We start from the raw sequence: 19,680 nt of genomic DNA on the forward strand, positions 1-19,680 counted from the left end.
CTTATGTGCTTAAGACAAGAAAAATAAATTTAATACAGTGCTATAGTAATAATTTTCTAATTAAAGGGTGACAAAGAATTAACAGAATTTGCCCAACAGGAATATTACACTACAGACAGAATGTTCCAAGCAATGCAGAAATACACAGAAAAATAATCATTGCTTTAAAAACTGAGAATTTACAAAGCTGTTTAACAACATTTTATTTTTTTTAAATGAGGTTACAAAACTTAAAATGCAGTTAAATTAACTGATTGAGATCAAATTATTTTATCTTAGAAGTTTATTTTGATCTGTTTAATACAGTTAGGGTATTGATGAAAAAGTATATTTCTTTAAAATCTAGGAATTTAGTTCACTTCTTTAAATTCAAAGAACTATTTTCTTTGGAGGAATTCGCATTAGACTGATTGTTACTTCTATGCAAAAATGATGCCATCGCAGGAATCCGAGCAAAGTAGCTTTTTGCCCGGATATGCTTTTGTTCTATTCTGTAAATAAATGGAGCTTCATAAGTCTGAAAAAAAAAAAAATTCTATTACCATAAATACAATTAAGATATCTAAAAATATATGTGTTGCTTCATATTTTAGATATTATAAACATTTCAACATATTTTAGCCATTATAAATATTGACCTTTTAATAAACTAAGGTAGATAATTTATTTGTATATATACATAATAAAATATTTTATAGTTCTATAGTACTGTCTTATGGACCAGTAGGGAAAATTTCTCCTTGTGAAACATTAGTCGTGTTTTAAAAGCAGAGTAACTATTTTTTATCCATCCAAGATAAAATTTATTTATTTATTTATTTCAAGTGAGAACATTTGTACTTACATTTGAAAATTAAATAAGGGAACACTTAGCAAGATTTGCTAGGTGAAGACTGTAGAGGCATTCCTTGATAAGAATCAGAATAGTTATTTTCAACTAATCATGGCAGCAAGTATTTTGCAGCATTTCGGTCAGCACTTGCATGCAGTGGTGACATTTTCCCAAATTCCTAGTTATTATTAGTAGTTTGGATGATGGAATAAATAACCAGAATGTTTAATTGAAAAAACATTTTTCTATTGCTGTAGTCATCACTTTGAATAACTGCTATTAAATAAAATCACTATGAATAACTGCTATTGAACAAAAGGCTTAAGAGACCTTTTTTGTTTTGGTGAATGAAAAACAATGATTCAACTTCCAACATTCTATCTTTGCCTCATTTTCCTTATTTCACACTCTTAATTTTATTTTTTTGAAGAAGAAAGTTGAGTCCTCACTACAACCGATTCACATCCATATTTGTTGCAAGAGCTAATGAAAATACCTCATGGTTTTTATGTAGGCTTGTGTAGCTTAGCTGTTCTGACCTAACTCCCCCATCCACTGAAGCCCTGGACCTGATCAAGTCAATGGCATTTCTTTGACTATGACATTGAGACTCAGGCCATCAAACCAGAGAAGTGCTCAATCAGGATCTTTGCCTGCCATGATGCTGGTAACAAATTTATGGGTGCTGAGGAGCATCACTAGATTCAGATTGTCTGAATAGCCTTCTTGACTCACAGTGAGTGAGAGGAGCCAAGAAAGGGATTCCCAGCTTGAAACCAATTTTACCTTCTAAAGCTAAAGTCACATAAACATGTCTGCTTGAAGACACAAACTGGGCACTCACACACAAAATATAATGGATTGCAGAATTCCTTTTGCCTTTAGAATTCCCTGATATATTTCATCCATAAAGCGAAACTTTAAAGAGAGCAATTAATTTGCTCTGTTTAGTTTGCTCTTAAGACTTCCAGAAAGAAGAACAATACATAACAGCTAAAGCTGCATTTCTGATGCACACATATTGTGTTAAAAATTGAATTAAGAACACCCAAAACAAAAGAACACTAGGCAACAATGACTGCAGATCACTACTTACATAAATCATTAACCTGGAACTGAAAGGCTTAATAAGCCATTATTAAGTGCTGGACAAACACAACTCACAGGATTCTCCTGAGCCTTACAAAACTAAATACTCTTAATATATTATGTTCAGTGGAGAGGTATTTCATAGACTACCATGTTTAGATATGGAATTTGGGAAGGTTTGTGTAAAAATCCAGTTTTGATTATGAGTTTAACGCAGTTCTGAGTGGTTTTAATTCAGAAGAGAAATTATGTTTCTATTGCTTAAATGCAAACTATAAGGTTACATTGTAAGGGATACTTAGCTGATATTCATGTAAGAAAGTAGCATCAAATTTTATGATGACAAATGGACAAGTTATAGACAAGGAGCCATTCTTGTTTTTGATGAAAAATTTATAAGACCAGAAACTAATGGGGCCAGAGCATGTGCAAGAGCATGGGCACACAATGGTCACAGTATTTGTGGTTAGTCTTTAGTATGCTTTTCATCCAGCCTAGCTCTTGTCTGGTCTGATCTGAAGGAAGACAGCATGCATGGCACTGTTCTCAGCAGGCAGCATGGGTGAGGCCACTCAGCTTCTTGCATTTCAGGAGGGAGAATTGGGGCAAGACAGAGTTCAGGTACATGGAATGAGCTGTACATGCCAGATGCCTTCTGGATTACTGTCCATTCTGTTTAATAGCACAGATGCAATCATTTAAATAGTCACAATGAGCTAATTTAAAGATGGACAAGTATAAGGACTAAATTTGGCCCAACATAATTAGTGGCAGGATTCTACTAAAACATAACATAAATACAGTAAAAAATAAAGCCCATTGAAATTTACCTTCTGAAGGTTACACAGCTTAAGATGTACGTCTGCCTCTTCTTTAGTGAGGAGAATAGTGTTCCATGGAGACCACTCACGTTGCTTATCCCACCTGACCATAACCAGCTCATACAGGTCACTGCAGGCACTGAGAGCTGACTGGCAGTTCCATATCTTCTCCATCAGGTACTGCATATCTGGAAGCTGAGATTGAAAACAGGGTTAAAAAGGAAAGAAGCATGTTTCATTCTACAAGTCTTACACCCATATAAAAATCCAAATAAAGCTTTGGGTTAAAAAAAATTCTATGCACATTTCATATGATCACTTCATTAAAGAGTATCTTGATATACATTTTGCATAGTTGTTGGAGCATCTGATTCTTTGACCTATCAGCTAGACTTGTTTTAGTGCATAGATTGCAAACCACCTTTTAAAGCACACCTATGCTTCAAGAGCTTAAGAGCTGCTTCTTTATGGTGTGGAACATCACATATCAGAGGAAGAAGCTGTAGCTTTTACCCCATTTCTCAGTCTGTCCACAACATACAGAAAATAGAGGACATATAGTCAAAGCCACTGCTTACTATGAGTTGCAGTGCTCTTTCCAACAGTACCTGAACTAAGAAAACAATTTTACTATCATCCTGATAATCAACTTCAGACTTCCTGAGATCTTCCAGTATAAGTCTGTACTTGAAATATGATTCTCGTTTCCGAGCCTCATTATCGAGCTGGTAACAGGAGCGACATCTGCCAATGGTGTGGGAACTTGCAGGAATGGGAAACTCAGAAGGTGGTAAGTACTTTTCACAGCTATGACAGAAGTAAACGTTTTTATAAAGCGTTAAGGGATCTTGTGGAACCTAGAAATTTAAAAAAACCAAAAAAGTTAAATTACTACAGGGTATCTTTGTATTACTTGTATGTTACTCAAACACTATCAGGATAAGTCTTCCGTATCTTCATGCAAGTATTTTAATATGTAAAAGCTAGAAGTATTTATTTAAAAATACTCAATAAAGTGTTGTGATTGTTCTTGGATAGGATACCAAGAGTAACTATTTTCTTACTGCATTAGCTAAAACCAGTTATATAAATCAGTCAATTCATTTTTAAGCTATATGAAGATCCTAAAATTTATGTACCAGTGCTTTTATGTATGCAGATTGTCAGTTATTCTGGAAAGATGACAACACAGAGAAAAGAGAAACTAAATTCTCCACATTTGATTTTTCATGTAGAATCTGCCCTTTTTGGCAAAGATAAAACCCTGAGATTATAGGCATATTAATATTTTGGTATAAGAATACAAAACCATCAGACCCACATGTCCAGAAACAACACAGGGGAAGAAAATAGACTAAACTTGATAGTGACCTCCTCATCCTCACATTCCTTCATGGGTTCTGAAAAGAATGTAATGCGGTCTGTGCAGAGGGACCAAGTCTGTAACTGGATAGTTTAAGTAGTCTGATAATCTTCAGTGTCTGCTAATAAACCCAGTGTAACATTAACTGTTAGCTGGTTCTAAATCTGACATCTGCATCTACATCTGACAGATTCTCTACTCCTGAGATAACATTGACCACTGTATGAGGAATGCTCTTCTGATAGATGCAAAACAGACATTGCTACTTAGAAAAGCAACATATGATAGTGAATCATATTTTTATTTGCAATATGTAGTCAGAAAAGAAAAACACTCACACACTGGAACAGTTTCTGCTTAGGTGCAAACTCACTAGACATTGACATGGGCAATGCTCTTCCTTTCTGGATGCCCAGCATGCTGCCTCTTGACCAGTAGAAAAAACACAACTTCCTCTCTCAGTATATTGGTACTGCTTTGCTATTACATTTTACTGATACTATCCCATGAGATCTACCATTTATAGCTTTCAGATTTTTTATTTCAAACACAAGAGTTCCTGGGCTCTCTCAGTGCTGCCAGCCACTTGTCAGGTGCTTATGACCCACGTCTATGCCCCATGCTTCCTAATAGGTCAATATAAATTTATTTGTGTGAAACCTATGTACTTGCTACATTTTACTTCCTGAGGAACTCCTCCACAAATTCTACAGCAAAATGTAAAATAAAAAATCTTTCAATATTTTCCATCCCCCTTCTCTTTACTTCAATGGCCACTATGTCAGGCTGCAAAATAAGAATAATACCTTAATTAACCCAGCAACTTGAGGGTTAAACTCTGGAGTTTTGATATACTGGAGAAATAATGTGCAAATTCTTTTTCTCAGTCCTTCCAAGTTGCATTCTTTCACCTCTCTTGACAAAAGATCAATTTCCCTGTCAATTAATGCCACTAATTCCTCGGTTAATTTACATTCATGTTCCTGGAAAAAAAAAAGAGAGAGAAAAAGGAAAATCAACTGCACAATAAAGAAGCAAACAAACAAAATCATTCAACAAGACATGAAAGCAACCTATGGAATCTATGGACATTACTATTCATGCCTCTGTATGTTCATATAAGAACATGTTCACAGAAGAATTCGTTAGTCTCTCAGGGAAAAAAAATCTCCACGGAAAGAACTGTAGAACTACAAAAGTGAGAATGCTTACAGATTCTGTTTTAAAGGGCCTGTATATGTAAACCAAAGCTGTGAGGAACTGTAAGACTGGAAGCACTAAAAGATGCTTAGCAGAGCTACTCAACAAGTGCAAAATTTTATGTCTTCAAAAGTCCCAAGAAATATTTCCCTAAGAAGCTTCCTTTGGCTATGAGATTGGAGGTGTAATATAGATGAGTTTAAAAAAAATGCCACTAGAAAACCCAAAAAAAATCCACCACACAAGAGGCATGGGGGACTTTGCCTGGAAATTAGTCACTTCAGTATTTCCAATGCTTGGCAGGAGATTCTCCAGAGAGAGAGAGACGTCAGAGGTGAATGAGTTCAGTGATTTCTCAGGTAAAAGACAATGCTAATTTACAGAAATTCCCTTGTTCACCAGAGCAATATTGACTTGTGTTACGATGGGCAAGAGTTCATAAAACAGAAGTGTTCTCAATGCCACAGTGACTTTAAATCAAATACTGGCACTACCAAAACAAACAGCAAGATGCTTGCTTGTTTTAATAAGACCAGGAAGCAGCATTCTATTCTAGGCTGATGTCAACAGTATCATCTGAAAGGACCATGAAACTCATTGTTTTTGCACATGAGTAAATAAATAAAACATATATGAAAGACTAAAACAAAATGCAACCAGCTTCTAATTCATTGGGAACACTAGCAGCAACAGTGGCAGCAGGGAGTGGGGGGCAAAGAGAAGAAGAAAAAAAATCAGTATTTGCTACCCATAAAATTGGTAATCCAAACCAATAGATAGATAAGGTTCTACACAGATATTTCAAAGAACTGAGAAAAAATTAATAGCAGTTGCCACATATATCCCTGCCACGGCTCTCATAAGGTTGATATTAAATAGGAAACAAAACTTTGTACTAAAATTGTATTATGTATTAATATACAAAGACATCTAAAACCCTGGGGTTAAAATTCTAACACAACCTGAAGACAAATATGCACATGATAAAGTGAAATATGAATTTAGAGTGTATCTGGAATTTAAATTACACTCACACACCAGGTAGTACATGAGGGTCTCTAGCTCACCATCATGGCACTTGCCTGCCAGCAGCAGCACTGCTAGTGAGTCAATTAAGGGACAGCACCTTTAGAATAAAAAGCTTCAAGCTAAACATAAATAGGAAACTAAACCTTACCTTCACTGTCCATTTGAGTGTTAACAGCACAGATATCCTCTCATCTTTTGGGACGTCCTTTGCGTTAATGCTGCGGTAGATTCCAAGCAGCTCTTTGCCACGGAGCGAGTTTGGTGTATCCATTTCAGTGATTTTTCCATCAAATGCTTTCCACCTCCTAGGTTGTGCACACTTCAGAAACAGTTTTTAGAACTCTGAGCTATTAAAATCTGACCACCAGCTGAACAATTGCATTGTTACATCAAGTTTTATCAGAGCAAAGAGGGAGTTAACATTAATGCTTGACTAATGCAAAAGGCTAATTCTATTGCTGATATTGATACAGCACCTCTTCCACCAAAGCAAGCATTCAATTGCACACTTTATTTAAAGCAGCAGGTCATGACAATTTCGACTTACAGGATATTAAAAGCAAATAATATTCTCCTAAATGGATATGCTCTACTTCTTTAAAGTGAATTTACTGACAGTAGTGTTAGAATACATTTGTTCTGTATTTCACTTTGCAGTCATAAATCCCATCAAACTCTCAGTAAAAATCAATGGGTCTGTTGACTGTGTAAAGATTGAAAATTTAAGACCTTAAAGTCTATTGCAGTAAAAAATATCTCCAGGGAACTGTTCTATTTATACTAGTTGCAGAGAAGGATAGAAGGAATACAGTTTGTTAGAGCTGGGGCAAGGTATGTATTTACAGTTTACCAGACACTTCACCTAGCTTCTTGTTTGCTAACTTAACCACATGCCATATGCCTTATGCTTCAATTATCTCTTTGCTTTTAACTTTTAACACATCTTTAACTTTTATAGACAGTAAGAAGTTCCATGATGTCACCTGCCCCACAAGGTCTGAAAAGTACAACCATTTTCTTCATTTTCTTCTTTCCAGAAGATGGATTTTGGTTACAAATAACTGTTACACAAAGAGACAGGTGTCCAAATCCAATAGAAAAGAGTTTTCAAAAGCCTCTCCCATCATTACTTAACTCAATTTCCTTTTCTTAATGGGGAGAGGTACTCAAAACCTCTTTCTATGTTTCAATTATTCTCTTTCACTATATTTGGAACTTAAGTACTCACTAACACTCACGAAGTTCACCTTGCAGTCTCAGTGTGACCTAGCAACAGGAACACTTTATGCAGTATTCACATGTCTACTAGCTTTCTGGATATGAATCCATCATTGACAGTCATTATTTTGATGAAATTGACTTGATATGGTGATAAGTAATAAAAATATCAAGAATATTAGATAGCTAGAAGAGATGTGATTAGTTATCACCACAATCAAAACTTTTCCTCACTTTTAAGTAAATAGGCAAGGAAAAGAAAGAAAAAATAATTTCAGAAAGGATTTAACATCAAATTAATGACACTTAATTAGATTTTCAGTGGGGGTAGAAATCTAATTAAAGGAGATATTGTTAACCAGGGATCACATTTCACAGCCAAAACTAAGAATGCAATAGCAAAATCAGACAGTAGCTAAAAAAAACCCAAAACAACTAACCAACTCCTAATTACTTGGTGAAATCTTTGAATTTCTGCAAAACTTGAGCAAGGCAATTTTTTCTCTGTCATATATAGGGAGCATTCTATTGTATGTTCATTTTGTTTCACTATCTTTATACAATATTAGAAATTCTTAAAAAAACCCTAAAACATAACCAAAACCCCACACTTTGCAAACAATGAAATTCAGACCAACCTAGAAGGTCTATCATGCTGGCAATCCTTTGTATGTTAGATTGGGACAAATCACTCTTTTCCATATAGTAGTTCATTCAGTACCTACATTTGATCCTCTTCAAGGAAATCACTTACCATAACAGAGAAAGGTCATTTGCTAATGCTAGAAAAAATCAATGGCCAGGGTAGACCCTAAGAAATAATCAGTAAAATTAGATTTTTCTGATAATTTGCAAACCCAATAGGTACAAGTAAACTTGGTAACCCATTCTTCAAATGACCCTTAAAACAGACCAATTCTGTTATTATAATTATTTCTTCAAAAATAAATCTGTAACTTCTGTATTTTTTCTTACTACTTGATCATAGCTGGGTATTACATAAAAATTTTAAAATGGAAAAAAAAATATGCAGCCTTTTACTGAAAAAAGAAAGAATCACAAGTTCTCTGGTTTCAGGACTATTTTTCTGTACTCCAGACTGACAAGAGAAAAACTAAAACTTTGAGATCTTCTGCCAGCTTTCTCTTGTCTTTTAGTCTGCTGGCAGTGCTGTGGAATTTACAATAACCCTGTTATCTGTATTACTACAACTACACTCTGCTGCCAATGTATGAAAGCAGAGAAGGCGCCTGAGGAAACACAACACCACAGTGAGAGAGAAAAAGGTGAGTATAATAAAAAAAATCCATAGGATGTGTGCAGAAATAGTACAAAACATGAAAGGTATGAACTGAGTGACAGTTAATAGTTACACACATTTCTTTAAGTCAATATGATTGCTGGACAAAAGCTTAATCAAATACTTCCTCTCCAAAGTACAAAAGCTGAAGAAGAACAAGTTCAGCATAAAGAACCCCCTAGAACTTAGGGCACACACAACCAGTAGCAATCTTCATAAGGGCACACATGCCTGTGGAGGTACATGCTTAAAGTAGCAAAGAAGGGAACAAAGGTTTCCATGGAGATGCAACTTTCATGCCACATTGGCTATTGCAGCTTCCAGTCTTCACATGAGAAAGATATTGTTGCAGCTTTAACTGGCAAGTGTCCAGATCAACATTGCCAGCTCAAAGTTCAAGAAAAAAACCAAATAATCCCTAATCAAGCACTCAAAAATAAATTTCATACTGTAATTTAAAGTGCTTAAATTGCACTGTTACAGTCATAGCAAACCATCCATCTAATTTTGAGATTTACGAAATTAAATTTATCTTTTATAAAAATGCAAAAATGTTTACTTTTTCTCTGAGTTAGAATTATCTATGTCAACAGTTTAGAACAACACTCAAAATCCTACAGCTAACATGATAAAAAACATGAAACATTGCACTAGTTCAGAAGCTCAATAAATTTTAAAACTAAAAATATTACAGTCCCTTTCATGAAAAGCATAATTTATACATTCAAAGTAGGAATAAATAAATTATTAGTGACTGCTTCAGGAAAAACAGTCTTTCCACTTGTCTTTCCACTGTTTGGAAAGACAAAATATCAGTTGTCTCTGATGTGTCTCCTGATTCTCCAAACATCAACTGTCACTGAGAGTTCTTGTGCTGAAGAACGTTTTGCTCCTGATTCTAGATGTAAGAAAACTGTCCAGCTTGTCAGAATATGTGCTGGAAGCAATCTGTACAGGTAGGACACTGGAAATCAGTCCTTATGGAAAAGTAAGGACAGAGTCAGTTAAAAGTGAAATATATTTGCTTTGACTGTTCCAGGCTTCTTTTTCAAAGAAGGTAACACAACAGATTGTAAGTAGAAGAAGCAAACGTTAAACATAAAAATTATTCAAGGCTCTGAAAATAATCCTAATTATTTGGTTTAGTGGGGTTTTTTTTTCATTCTTGAAAGCAGTAAGAGAGAAAACCATCATAGCACAGCAATAAATGTGGTAATAGTTCCACCAACATTTCAGATAAGAAACTTGTTCATAATGAGAAATGTAATACATTTTATCAAATCACATTTAGAGTACAGTTCCCCAGCATCATTACTAAAAAGAATGCAAAAAAGTCTCTTTTGGACAAAACCACCATTTCTACTTTTGAACACTCAATAGTAAAATTTTTAAAATAATAATAATAAAAAAATTAGATAGCTAAAACCCATTTCTGTTGCAGTATTTCTTTTCACAATCATGTAATATATTTTGAAAATAAACAAACTTACTTTTTTCCAATGGCTGGACATCTACCTAAAAGGACAAGCTTTTTTGTATTTTACATTAAGATACCACTGAATTTAATGCCAATTTAAATAATTTTTGTGAATTAAAGAATTCTCTTTTTTTTTATAAAGACTGAAGAACACTTCCCTTAATTATCATCCCCAAGATTATACATGAATGAAATCTCAAGTTAAAGTTCTAATGGAACTAAAGTCAGTGATTTAATAACTGAATTCAACATCAGATTCAAACTCTTCTTTATATAGGGAAACAGAATAAATACTTTCTTTAAAGACAGACATATGATGATCAGAGGCCTATACTCATTTGGGAAATTAATGACAAATTTACTTCCTGAAGGACAACATATTTATATTATTATAATTAATTATATGTGTTGTTTATACTTTTTATAGTTAACAGCATTAATGATCCACTGTTCAACCTTCAATTGGTCTGGTAGCTATGAAATTCTCAGCTTGGAAAAAAGAAATTTACTAAATTGTATCGACATGAACAACCACATAATTTGGATATTTATAACGTTTGCATTCACATGATTAACTGTTAAAAACTACAAAATGTATTTTTGTACTTTGCAGGTGTATTTTCTGTTCCTGTACTTAGATATTCTTTATGATCAGAGTAATTACAGACCTTACTCAGAAAGTGCAGTATTGCTTTTTGTTGATTCTCCAGATTGGCATTTAGTTTGTGCATCCCAATGCAAGCAATGAGCTCTGTCTCTTCTTCCAGAAGTGCAAAAAGTGCTGCCTTTCTTTTACCTCCAGTAAGAGTTCTGTTAATTCGCTCAGTCTCCTCCTGCATCCATACTGCAGATACAAATATTGTTACTTTCCAGTAAAACTTCTGCTTTCATATTTAAGAAACAACATAATCGACTTTTCTTTCAATATTCACTAAAACTCAGTTTCCATTTTAGGGAGTTGATGTTATAGCTATTTTCAATACATGCAGATGGCCTAGAAATGAATGTAAATTATACAGATGTTCTGTGAGAGTATGTGTGTGTACATCAATTCCAGACTGCCAATTTGCACTCCAAACTCAAGGATGAGTAGGAGAAAAAGAATCTGTATGTGAGAAAAAGAATTTAGCTCCTGTGGAAATGTATGATGAAATGGCTGCATCTTACTGTGGTACCACTAGTACTCAGTGCTGAGAATATTACTGCTTCTCCCTGCATAAATGAGTAAAATCTAAAGAAGCTTGAAGTCCTCCAAAACTGAGGTAAAACTTGACTGACAGTCACATTTAGCACTTCAGGTTTTACACTGGATATTGCAGTGGTATCACCTTTTGCGCCATCCAAGGCAGATGAGAACACTTTAATAACTCAACAGTCACTGCTTTACTCTCCCTTTCCTTTTCTATAACACAACCCTTCAAGTGGGTGAAAGTGGCCACAGAAGAAGCCACAGGAGGTGATGACAGCAGCACATGGATCAGTACATGCTGTATAAGGATCTGACCCCCTGACACTTTTGCTGCCAATATAGACACTGCATGGATTTAGAGAAATCTGCCTGTAAAATTAAACTGTGTTTACTGCTTTTGCATATCCCATAACAATTCCTGGCTTCTCTGAAGAGTCTGATCTAGTTCAAATACCTCTAGGGTTTTGTAGGGAATTTTGTAAGATCCAAAACTTCAACATTCCTGAAGAATACCTCAAAGTGTTGTTATCATCCCAGAGCAGTTACGCAAAAGAAAAACCCAGAGTAAAAGGAAACCATTCAATATGTGAGGTACTGAAAAATCCTGTAACATCCTGGATCAGGTAAGATTAGAGACAGGAGGAGGGAAAGGAGGAAGGCTTATTTTCTGCCTGTGGCTTCTTATCTACAACACCTTGTTTTCCATTTTTAAATATTTAAATTCATTTCCTTAAGGCTCTCCAAGCTGTAACATGACAGCTGTCTGCCAAGTTCTGAGAACCCCAAGATATATATTTTAAATACAGCCAATTCACCAAACAACAGCATTATACAGAATTATTTACATGAAGCTTTATTATGCCTGAAGGGGGCATAATAATGCCCCCCAGCAACTTCTAAGGTGGAGCAATAAATACAGTAAGCAATTTTATACATTCAGAAATTAAAAAGCTGCCACTTACCATTGATACTCACTTCTTGATTCCCCATTTACCTGCAATCAATCTAATCTCCTTTTAGATTATCTGTTCTGCAGATTATGTCTGCAGAGATTTTACTCATTACAATTTTTACTCCACTGTTTATAAAGTAAAATAGCTCATACTTTTCAAATAAATAATAAATGCCTATGCAGACATGCTGCATATATAGACAGACCTCATTTGCACTATATAGTCAACAGTTCTTGTACCACCAGGAATTGCTTGTACTGGCTGACCCTGTAATAGTAACCCTGTTGTGATTACAGCAATAACCTTCACAGATCCCTGGAGGACAATAGTCTCATTCTATTACTGTCACAATGATTTAGCTTGTGTATATTGTTGGCACTATAAGAATGCAAAATTGTTGCAGATGCAGGTAGGAAAAAAACTCCAAGTTCCTAGAATCATTAAGCTCTATTAAAATGAAGAGCATGATTGCAAATCTCCATGTAGAGAAGCAACTGGTCAATACCAGTTAACAAAAACTAAACAGTGAGATTGATACCAGACCATTATTTTTAATAAAATAGAAAAAAAACCATTTCAAATACAGGAATTTGTTCTGTTCTGAAGTGGCACATGTTTTTTTCAGGTTGACTAGATATGAAATTTGTGAACATGCTTGGCTGAAACTTTCATTATTTGTGAATCCAAAGTCATTCAATTAAGCAAGAGACACTTGCATAACCATAAGTTTCAAATCTAAAAATATCATGAAGATCAGCACTCTTCCATAATTTCAACAGAACTTACTTGCTTCTACTGCAAGTAAGACTTTTCACACTTAAAAAAAATCAGATGCGAAATAGTAAGATTTCTCATAAGTGGCATGGAAAAAAGTCCTATTTGAGTACCTTGGCTTTTGATTACTTAGTCAGATACAACTTGAAAAGGGCTTGATTCTTGGGAAGTGAAAAGCAAACTATCTACACAGAAAAAAGGGGGGGGGCTAGACAACCTCAAACAAGCCACAAATCTCATGAAGATACTATTCCAATAACTGCAAAGCTCAAGACAAGGAATAATTTTTACATTTGTCACGAACAGTGATATTTATAAATCATTTATTAATTCAGACAAAGCCATTTGTTCAATGCCACACAAAGTATGACAGCCCTAAAAGATTAGTGTATAACTTGGGAATTTTTGAATCGTGATGCTGAGCTCTATGAATAACACATGCCATCAAATTTATGCTCAGTTTACCACTGAAGAAAGAGCTGAGATGGTTTATGGTAGGGCAGGTGGCTTTGCAATGAAGTAGGTCATCTCTTAGGTCAGCTCTGCTACAGGGACAACAATATCCAAACTGGCAAAGAGCTAAACCATAAAGCACTGTAGCTGAGATAACATAAGAATTGTTACAAGTTACAGTACAAACCTCTGGCTTTAAAAGAGACATTGTAAAAAAACAAAATTTGTCTTGCTGTTTCATTATATGCTGCTACAAGTGCACAGTTTTTGAATGTTTTTGTCTTTCCAAAGGTAATACTCTAAGTTTTTTGCTCTATTTGCACCATTACATTCTTGTAAGGTTTTATGTCAATTATCTGCAGTGTTCACATTATTTTTCTGAAGATGTTTAGAGGTGCTTGCCTGTATTAAACATCATCTACTCCAAGAACAGGAAATGTATGACTTTCAGAATATCCTGCAGAACTCCTAAGAGATTTTTTAAATGTTGACAACACAGTTTTATGAAACATGGAATGAACTAGGAAGGAGAAAAAGCATCAGTAGAGGACAACTAAGACAAAAAGAATAACTTCTGTCATATGCTGTAAAATTCTGTACAAAAATTCTTCAGCATCTTAAATGTAGAGTGAAAGATAAAAGCAACTCTGATCTACAAAAACACCCATTTGTTCTTCTAGCTGACCTTAACTTTAGACATAAATAAAAAATGTTAATAAAACTGTCAAAGAGCACTCTTCTATAAGCCAGTTGTTTCTCAAAAAAGGTGTACTGGTTTTGGCTGCAATAGAGTTAATTTTTAGTCACAGCAGCTTGTAAGGTGCTGGATGTTGATAACACAGGGATGTTTGGTTATTGCTGAGCAGTGCTTACAGAGCATCAAGGTCTTCTTCCTGTTTTTTAGTAATACATTAAAGTAAAATAATTATTTTACAATGAAAAAGATTCCACTGTCAAGCAGAAAAAAAAATCTATAAAAACATGTAAAAACCCTAAGTTTGTTTTAAACAAACTGTACTGTTTTGTTGCTTTAAGGATATCCCTTTAAGAAAACTTACATTCCAAGTCATGGTAGAGTAGCTCAAAGTCTTCTCTTGTTTTAGGGTTCAGTTTTTTCTCATACTCTCTAATCAATTTTTCTTCTTTCTCCAATTTTTTCTGTAATTCTTCTTGTGCCTCCTGTGCCAGCCTTAACCTCCTTTGCTCCTTCAGATTTTGCACTAAATATGCAGCATGCCAACGACGGAAATACTTCTGTATTACTATTACCTATATGTGATACAATACCAAAGAATCATGAATTTAAAATGAAACAACATAGTATTTTGAAGTGTAGCATTATTTCTTAACTCTTCTTTTCTCCAGCTCCCTAACTACATTTTCTAAAACTTTTCTTGTACTGAAACTAATTTAAATGTTACAAAATCAGTCATGTACTATTAGTTTAAGCACTAGTATGATTACTCAGTTAGGTAACTGCAGGAATTTAACCAGTGAGTACAGTGGATAAAACGGGTTCAAATAATCAAATCAAAATATAAACTACATTTAAATATCCATTTTTCTTTCTCAAATCTCCCCTTTAAAAATGTATTTTGCCATGCACTGTTTTTATTCTTTGCCTTATCTTACTGCCAATTTACAGAGTGGAAATGTAGACACATTTGCAAAATTTCTTTTAAATTTCTAGTTACAAAAATCAACACATAGACACAGCATCAACTGCATTTTATTTGTGAACAAACAATGAAAGTGAAATTACTAATGCTGTTATGACAGAAATGAAAAAAAGAAAATTAAATCATCAACTTTGCCAAGCTGTGGCTATTGAGGACTGGGGAAATGTCTATGATATGTTAAGGGAGGATACTGCACAAGCCTCACCTTCTGCTGGCTGTTGCACTACAAACAGTTCAGTCAGATCAATGCCTTGAGGTACCAAGCACTGTTTAGCATCAAAAGCTATCAAGCACAAAATCATACTAACACAGTCACACTGTCTCTGGTAATATCTTAATCTAAAACTTCTCTTGAATATGTCTTCAAACAGTATTTCAATATGGACCTATACTGCACTGGGCAAACCCATCAATGTGAACCAACACCAAGCTGACATGTCTCTACTATGTATTATCAATTACCTATAGACACATTACAGATTTCCATAAGGGTCACTAAAGACCACAGTAAAACATATTGGTAGTCCTGAGGAAATTACTCCCTACCTGGGTTCCACTTCTACAAGATGCACACTGCCATCAGCTACAGCTGAGCGATTTAAGAAGTTCTTACTCTCACAGACATATTTTAGGAAAAGTCCTTTTGTTAGGATCTTTTCTCCTGAGAAGCTGAGAGGCCTCAGAAACAAAATGTAAACAATAATTATCTGCTGCTGTGGAATGCAACAGGTGCATCTGTGATTTGTCTCATGTGGTTGTTTTTAATTAATGGCCAATCACAGTCGAGGTGTCTTGGACTCTCTGGTCAGTCACAAGATTTTATTATCACTCCATTCCTTTCTATACCTTTCAAGCCTTCTGATGAAATCCTTTCTTCTGTTCTTTAGTGTAGTATTAATATATAATTTTCTTTTAATATACTATGTATCATAAAATAATAAATCAGCCTTCTGAAACATGGAGTCAAGATTCTCGTCTCTTTTCTCATCCTGGGACCCCTGCGAACACCAGCACCTTTACAAGAAAACTTTTGCCCAGAAAACTTCAAATACCTTGCCAACCATGTCAATACAATTACCAGTACAATTATTCTACTTAGACATTTGGGGAATCAACTGTTTCTCCATTCAGTTGGATTCAGACTGTCTATTTTCAGCAATCAAATTAATAACTAGAGCATTTACAAAGCAATGCCTCATCTAACACAATTTAGGGCAGACTTTAGTTAGATGTGCAGTCACAGAACACATGGTTTTCAAAAAGCAGAGTGGAAGGCCTAAACGGCATCCTCTGCACAATGAATATGCAGAATCTGTAATCTGAATTGCCTTCATGAGGCAACTCAGTGCACCAGAAAACCCCACAGACCCACTGCCTGTGTTTGAACAGCCCATTTCTACTTTAGTGTCAAAGCAGGGAGCTTGAACAGAATCCAAATGGATCAGCTTGCACAAGGTAACCTACTAAGTCTGACAAAAAAACCCCAACCAAACAGACAAGGAACAATAGACTGCCTAAATCCTAACCCAATACTGCATTTATTTCAGGCCATACATTAAGCATGTATCTTAGGTTATTCCAAAGAGATCATGAGAATGTTGTAAGAACAAGCCTGTTTTAATCCTTAATGCTCTACATGGGAATGTAACTGTCACTGTGAGACAGAAAACAATAATTTCAGAATTCTTAATATTTAAGAGATTGCAAGGTATCAAATGTCACTAAAACCCCAGAGCAAACATGCACTTCCCCTGTATCTGAAAGATTACAAAAGATGAGCATAAGAAGATATTTTACAGTTCACTTTTAAATTCCGTCTTTGAGCACTCTGAACACTCATTAAATATTCAGATAACCTTCACAATTCATTATTTTCCAGATAGTTTCAAACAGATAAGGACTTACTGCTTCAAGTCTACGTTTATGGTATTCCTCTGCTGTAAAATACTTTCCAGGAGTTATTAGTTTGTCAGTCATGTTTGATACATAAAGGCCAGTTTTAGTCATCTGTGTTGATGTTGTATTTCTTGTTTGTTGTTGGGCATTTTTTTCCACGGCCGTCTGGGGAAGAAATGCATCTCAGATTAGAAGCAAATACACAGAGATTTTTTTTTCCTCATTGCAGTAAGTGGCAAAATTAGCTATTTGCAATAAAAATCACAAGAATGATGATATTTATCTATTAAATACTTTCATTTGCACATTTATCTCAGATTTATTTCCTCTTTCCTATCAGAAATAGTGCCAGCATTCCATTCCATTTGGTAAAAACAACATTCTAAAGGGACATTACAAAGCCTTTACCTGTGTTCCCCTACAAAATAACTGAATTCCTTTGTCAGGTCGTTTTTTGGGTTTTGTTTGTGATCCTGCATTATGAAATTCCACTCCTGTTGACACGTTCCTAAATCCACCCAGAAAAGGTTTTTTATAGGTAGGTCTTTCAACTTTTACAACTACTTCTTGAAATGAATCTGAACCTGTTAAAAGGGAAGTTCCAAAATATAAATATTGCTTATTTCAGTAACACATCTAGATTAGATAATATTTACATATGTATTGACAAATGTGCAAAAGCAGCATTTACCTGTTTCTACTCTGACAGTTAAGACATCAGGCATGTGGTAATCCTGTTGAATGACTTCTCCAGGGAAACATTCCTGATTCTCAAAATTAGGCCAAGTCTTCCAAGATGTTCCATTATCCTTAATCATGCTTACTAAAAATAAAACCAAAATTCATTCCTGAGAAGCTTCTCAAAACAAACAAATAACTCTTTCAACTTTAGCCCAGGATGATTTTATTGTAACACTGCAACACAGCATAACCACCATTTTTTCAGCTAAAAGACAGTCTATTTGAAAGCTGAAACAGTATTATCATACAATTTTAAAGGTGGTATCTGATGTAATACTGCCACCACATAAAGATATTCCTAGCCAGCTTCTCAGAATGAGAGCAGATGAATGCAACTTAGCCGAGAGGAAAGTAGTCAGCAAGTCCATACGAGGAATTGTTATTCACTGTGCTCAGCTGCTGAACAGGATATGCTGTATTGTGCTCTGAAGAACCAAGCAAATGTGGTCCTGTATTAGGAAGTGACTGAGAAGACATCCAGAACACTGAAGAACAGGTGTAGGAAATGATGGAGGATTTGGGAGGCTGCAGGAGAAAGACACGGATAAAAGAAGGGTGGCAGGCAATTTTCAGGGGAATCTAAGAAAGGTAAAATAGTAAGGTGATTTCTATAATGTTGGCTAGACTGGTAATTTAAATGCACATACAAAATATGTATACTTATGCATACACATTTCTGGAAATAAGGATCATTCTATAAAATGCCATCTAGAAATTACTACTACAGTTTGAGATAAAGAATACATTCCTTTGGACTATGTTTCAAATGAGAATTTAAAAAGTTACTGCAGGACCAAATCTCAGCAAGCATAAACAGAATGAGGGTGTGTGGGAGTGCAAGAAGCTATAACCAAGTTGAAGAAAAAATATCTCTTTAAACCATTAATTCCCAACATTTTAACTACTTCTTTACCTGTCATTGTCCCCTTTTCTGTACTCTCTGGTAGTACTGAATTTTGAGAAGGAGATGGCTGGTTCCAGCCCCTCTCTGATTGTGCAGTGCCTGCAGGTTCAGGGAGCGGAGGCTTTTCTGCTGGATCCCCATCCTCTCCGACTGCTTTTCCTTGTGAGGGGGCAGGTGATTGCTCTGCACCTGATCCTTCTGATGTAACAACTTCAAAGCCATCTGATGCACCTTCCATTTCCTAAAGCATCAGTTGCATGCTTTTAACCTTCCTGCAAGAAAAATCACAGGATCTATTATAAATTGCATACTGGCACATTTCTACTACCAGAATTATGTCCTGAAAAGCTTTTCCTGTATCTAATCCCAAAAGGCCTACTGAGAACAGCATGAAATCTTTGCTTCCACCAAACAGAAAGCACTTGTGGCTGGTGTTTACCAAACGTAACACTCCAAGGCAAGTAGCCGGCACAGTTCTTTTTACCTCTCGTTCTCTGCCTACAGAACAAGATGGTCCGAGGGGTCATTACCTAGAGACAGCACACCTTTACGGTTATCCGAGTTGCCACAGAAATTATACGGGGTGGAAATGTCCTAAGCCCAAATTCCTCAACATAGAACCACAACCAAACCCGCAGGATCCGGGACGCAGCTCCTGGTGGCAGCCCGGGGACGCCAAACCGCTCGGGCGGGTGGGTCCCCGGCACAGTGCGCACCGGGGCCGGGGCTGCGGCCGCCGCTGGGGGCACGGCTGGGACCCCC

General features: G+C 35.6%; 1 protein-coding gene across 1 annotated transcript; it reads right to left on the reverse strand.

Annotated features, from left to right (window-relative positions):
• Positions 1-269: 269 nt before the first annotated feature.
• IQUB (IQ motif and ubiquitin domain containing) lies at positions 270-19,680 on the reverse strand. Its single transcript, XM_064702735.1, has 12 exons — positions 19,449-19,680; positions 18,928-19,190; positions 17,965-18,096; positions 17,682-17,857; positions 17,283-17,438; positions 14,757-14,967; positions 10,998-11,173; positions 6,483-6,653; positions 4,912-5,088; positions 3,351-3,599; positions 2,752-2,937; positions 270-517 (listed from the first exon to the last, which is right to left on the reverse strand). Exons 2-12 carry the CDS (start codon positions 19,154-19,156, stop codon positions 356-358), a joined length of 2,025 nt encoding a protein of 674 aa, XP_064558805.1. The 5' UTR covers positions 19,157-19,190; positions 19,449-19,680; the 3' UTR covers positions 270-355.

The sequence above is a fragment of the Zonotrichia leucophrys genome, chromosome 1A, assembly GCF_028769735.1.
Source record: "Zonotrichia leucophrys gambelii isolate GWCS_2022_RI chromosome 1A, RI_Zleu_2.0, whole genome shotgun sequence".
NCBI classification, from domain to species: domain Eukaryota; kingdom Metazoa; phylum Chordata; class Aves; order Passeriformes; family Passerellidae; genus Zonotrichia; species Zonotrichia leucophrys.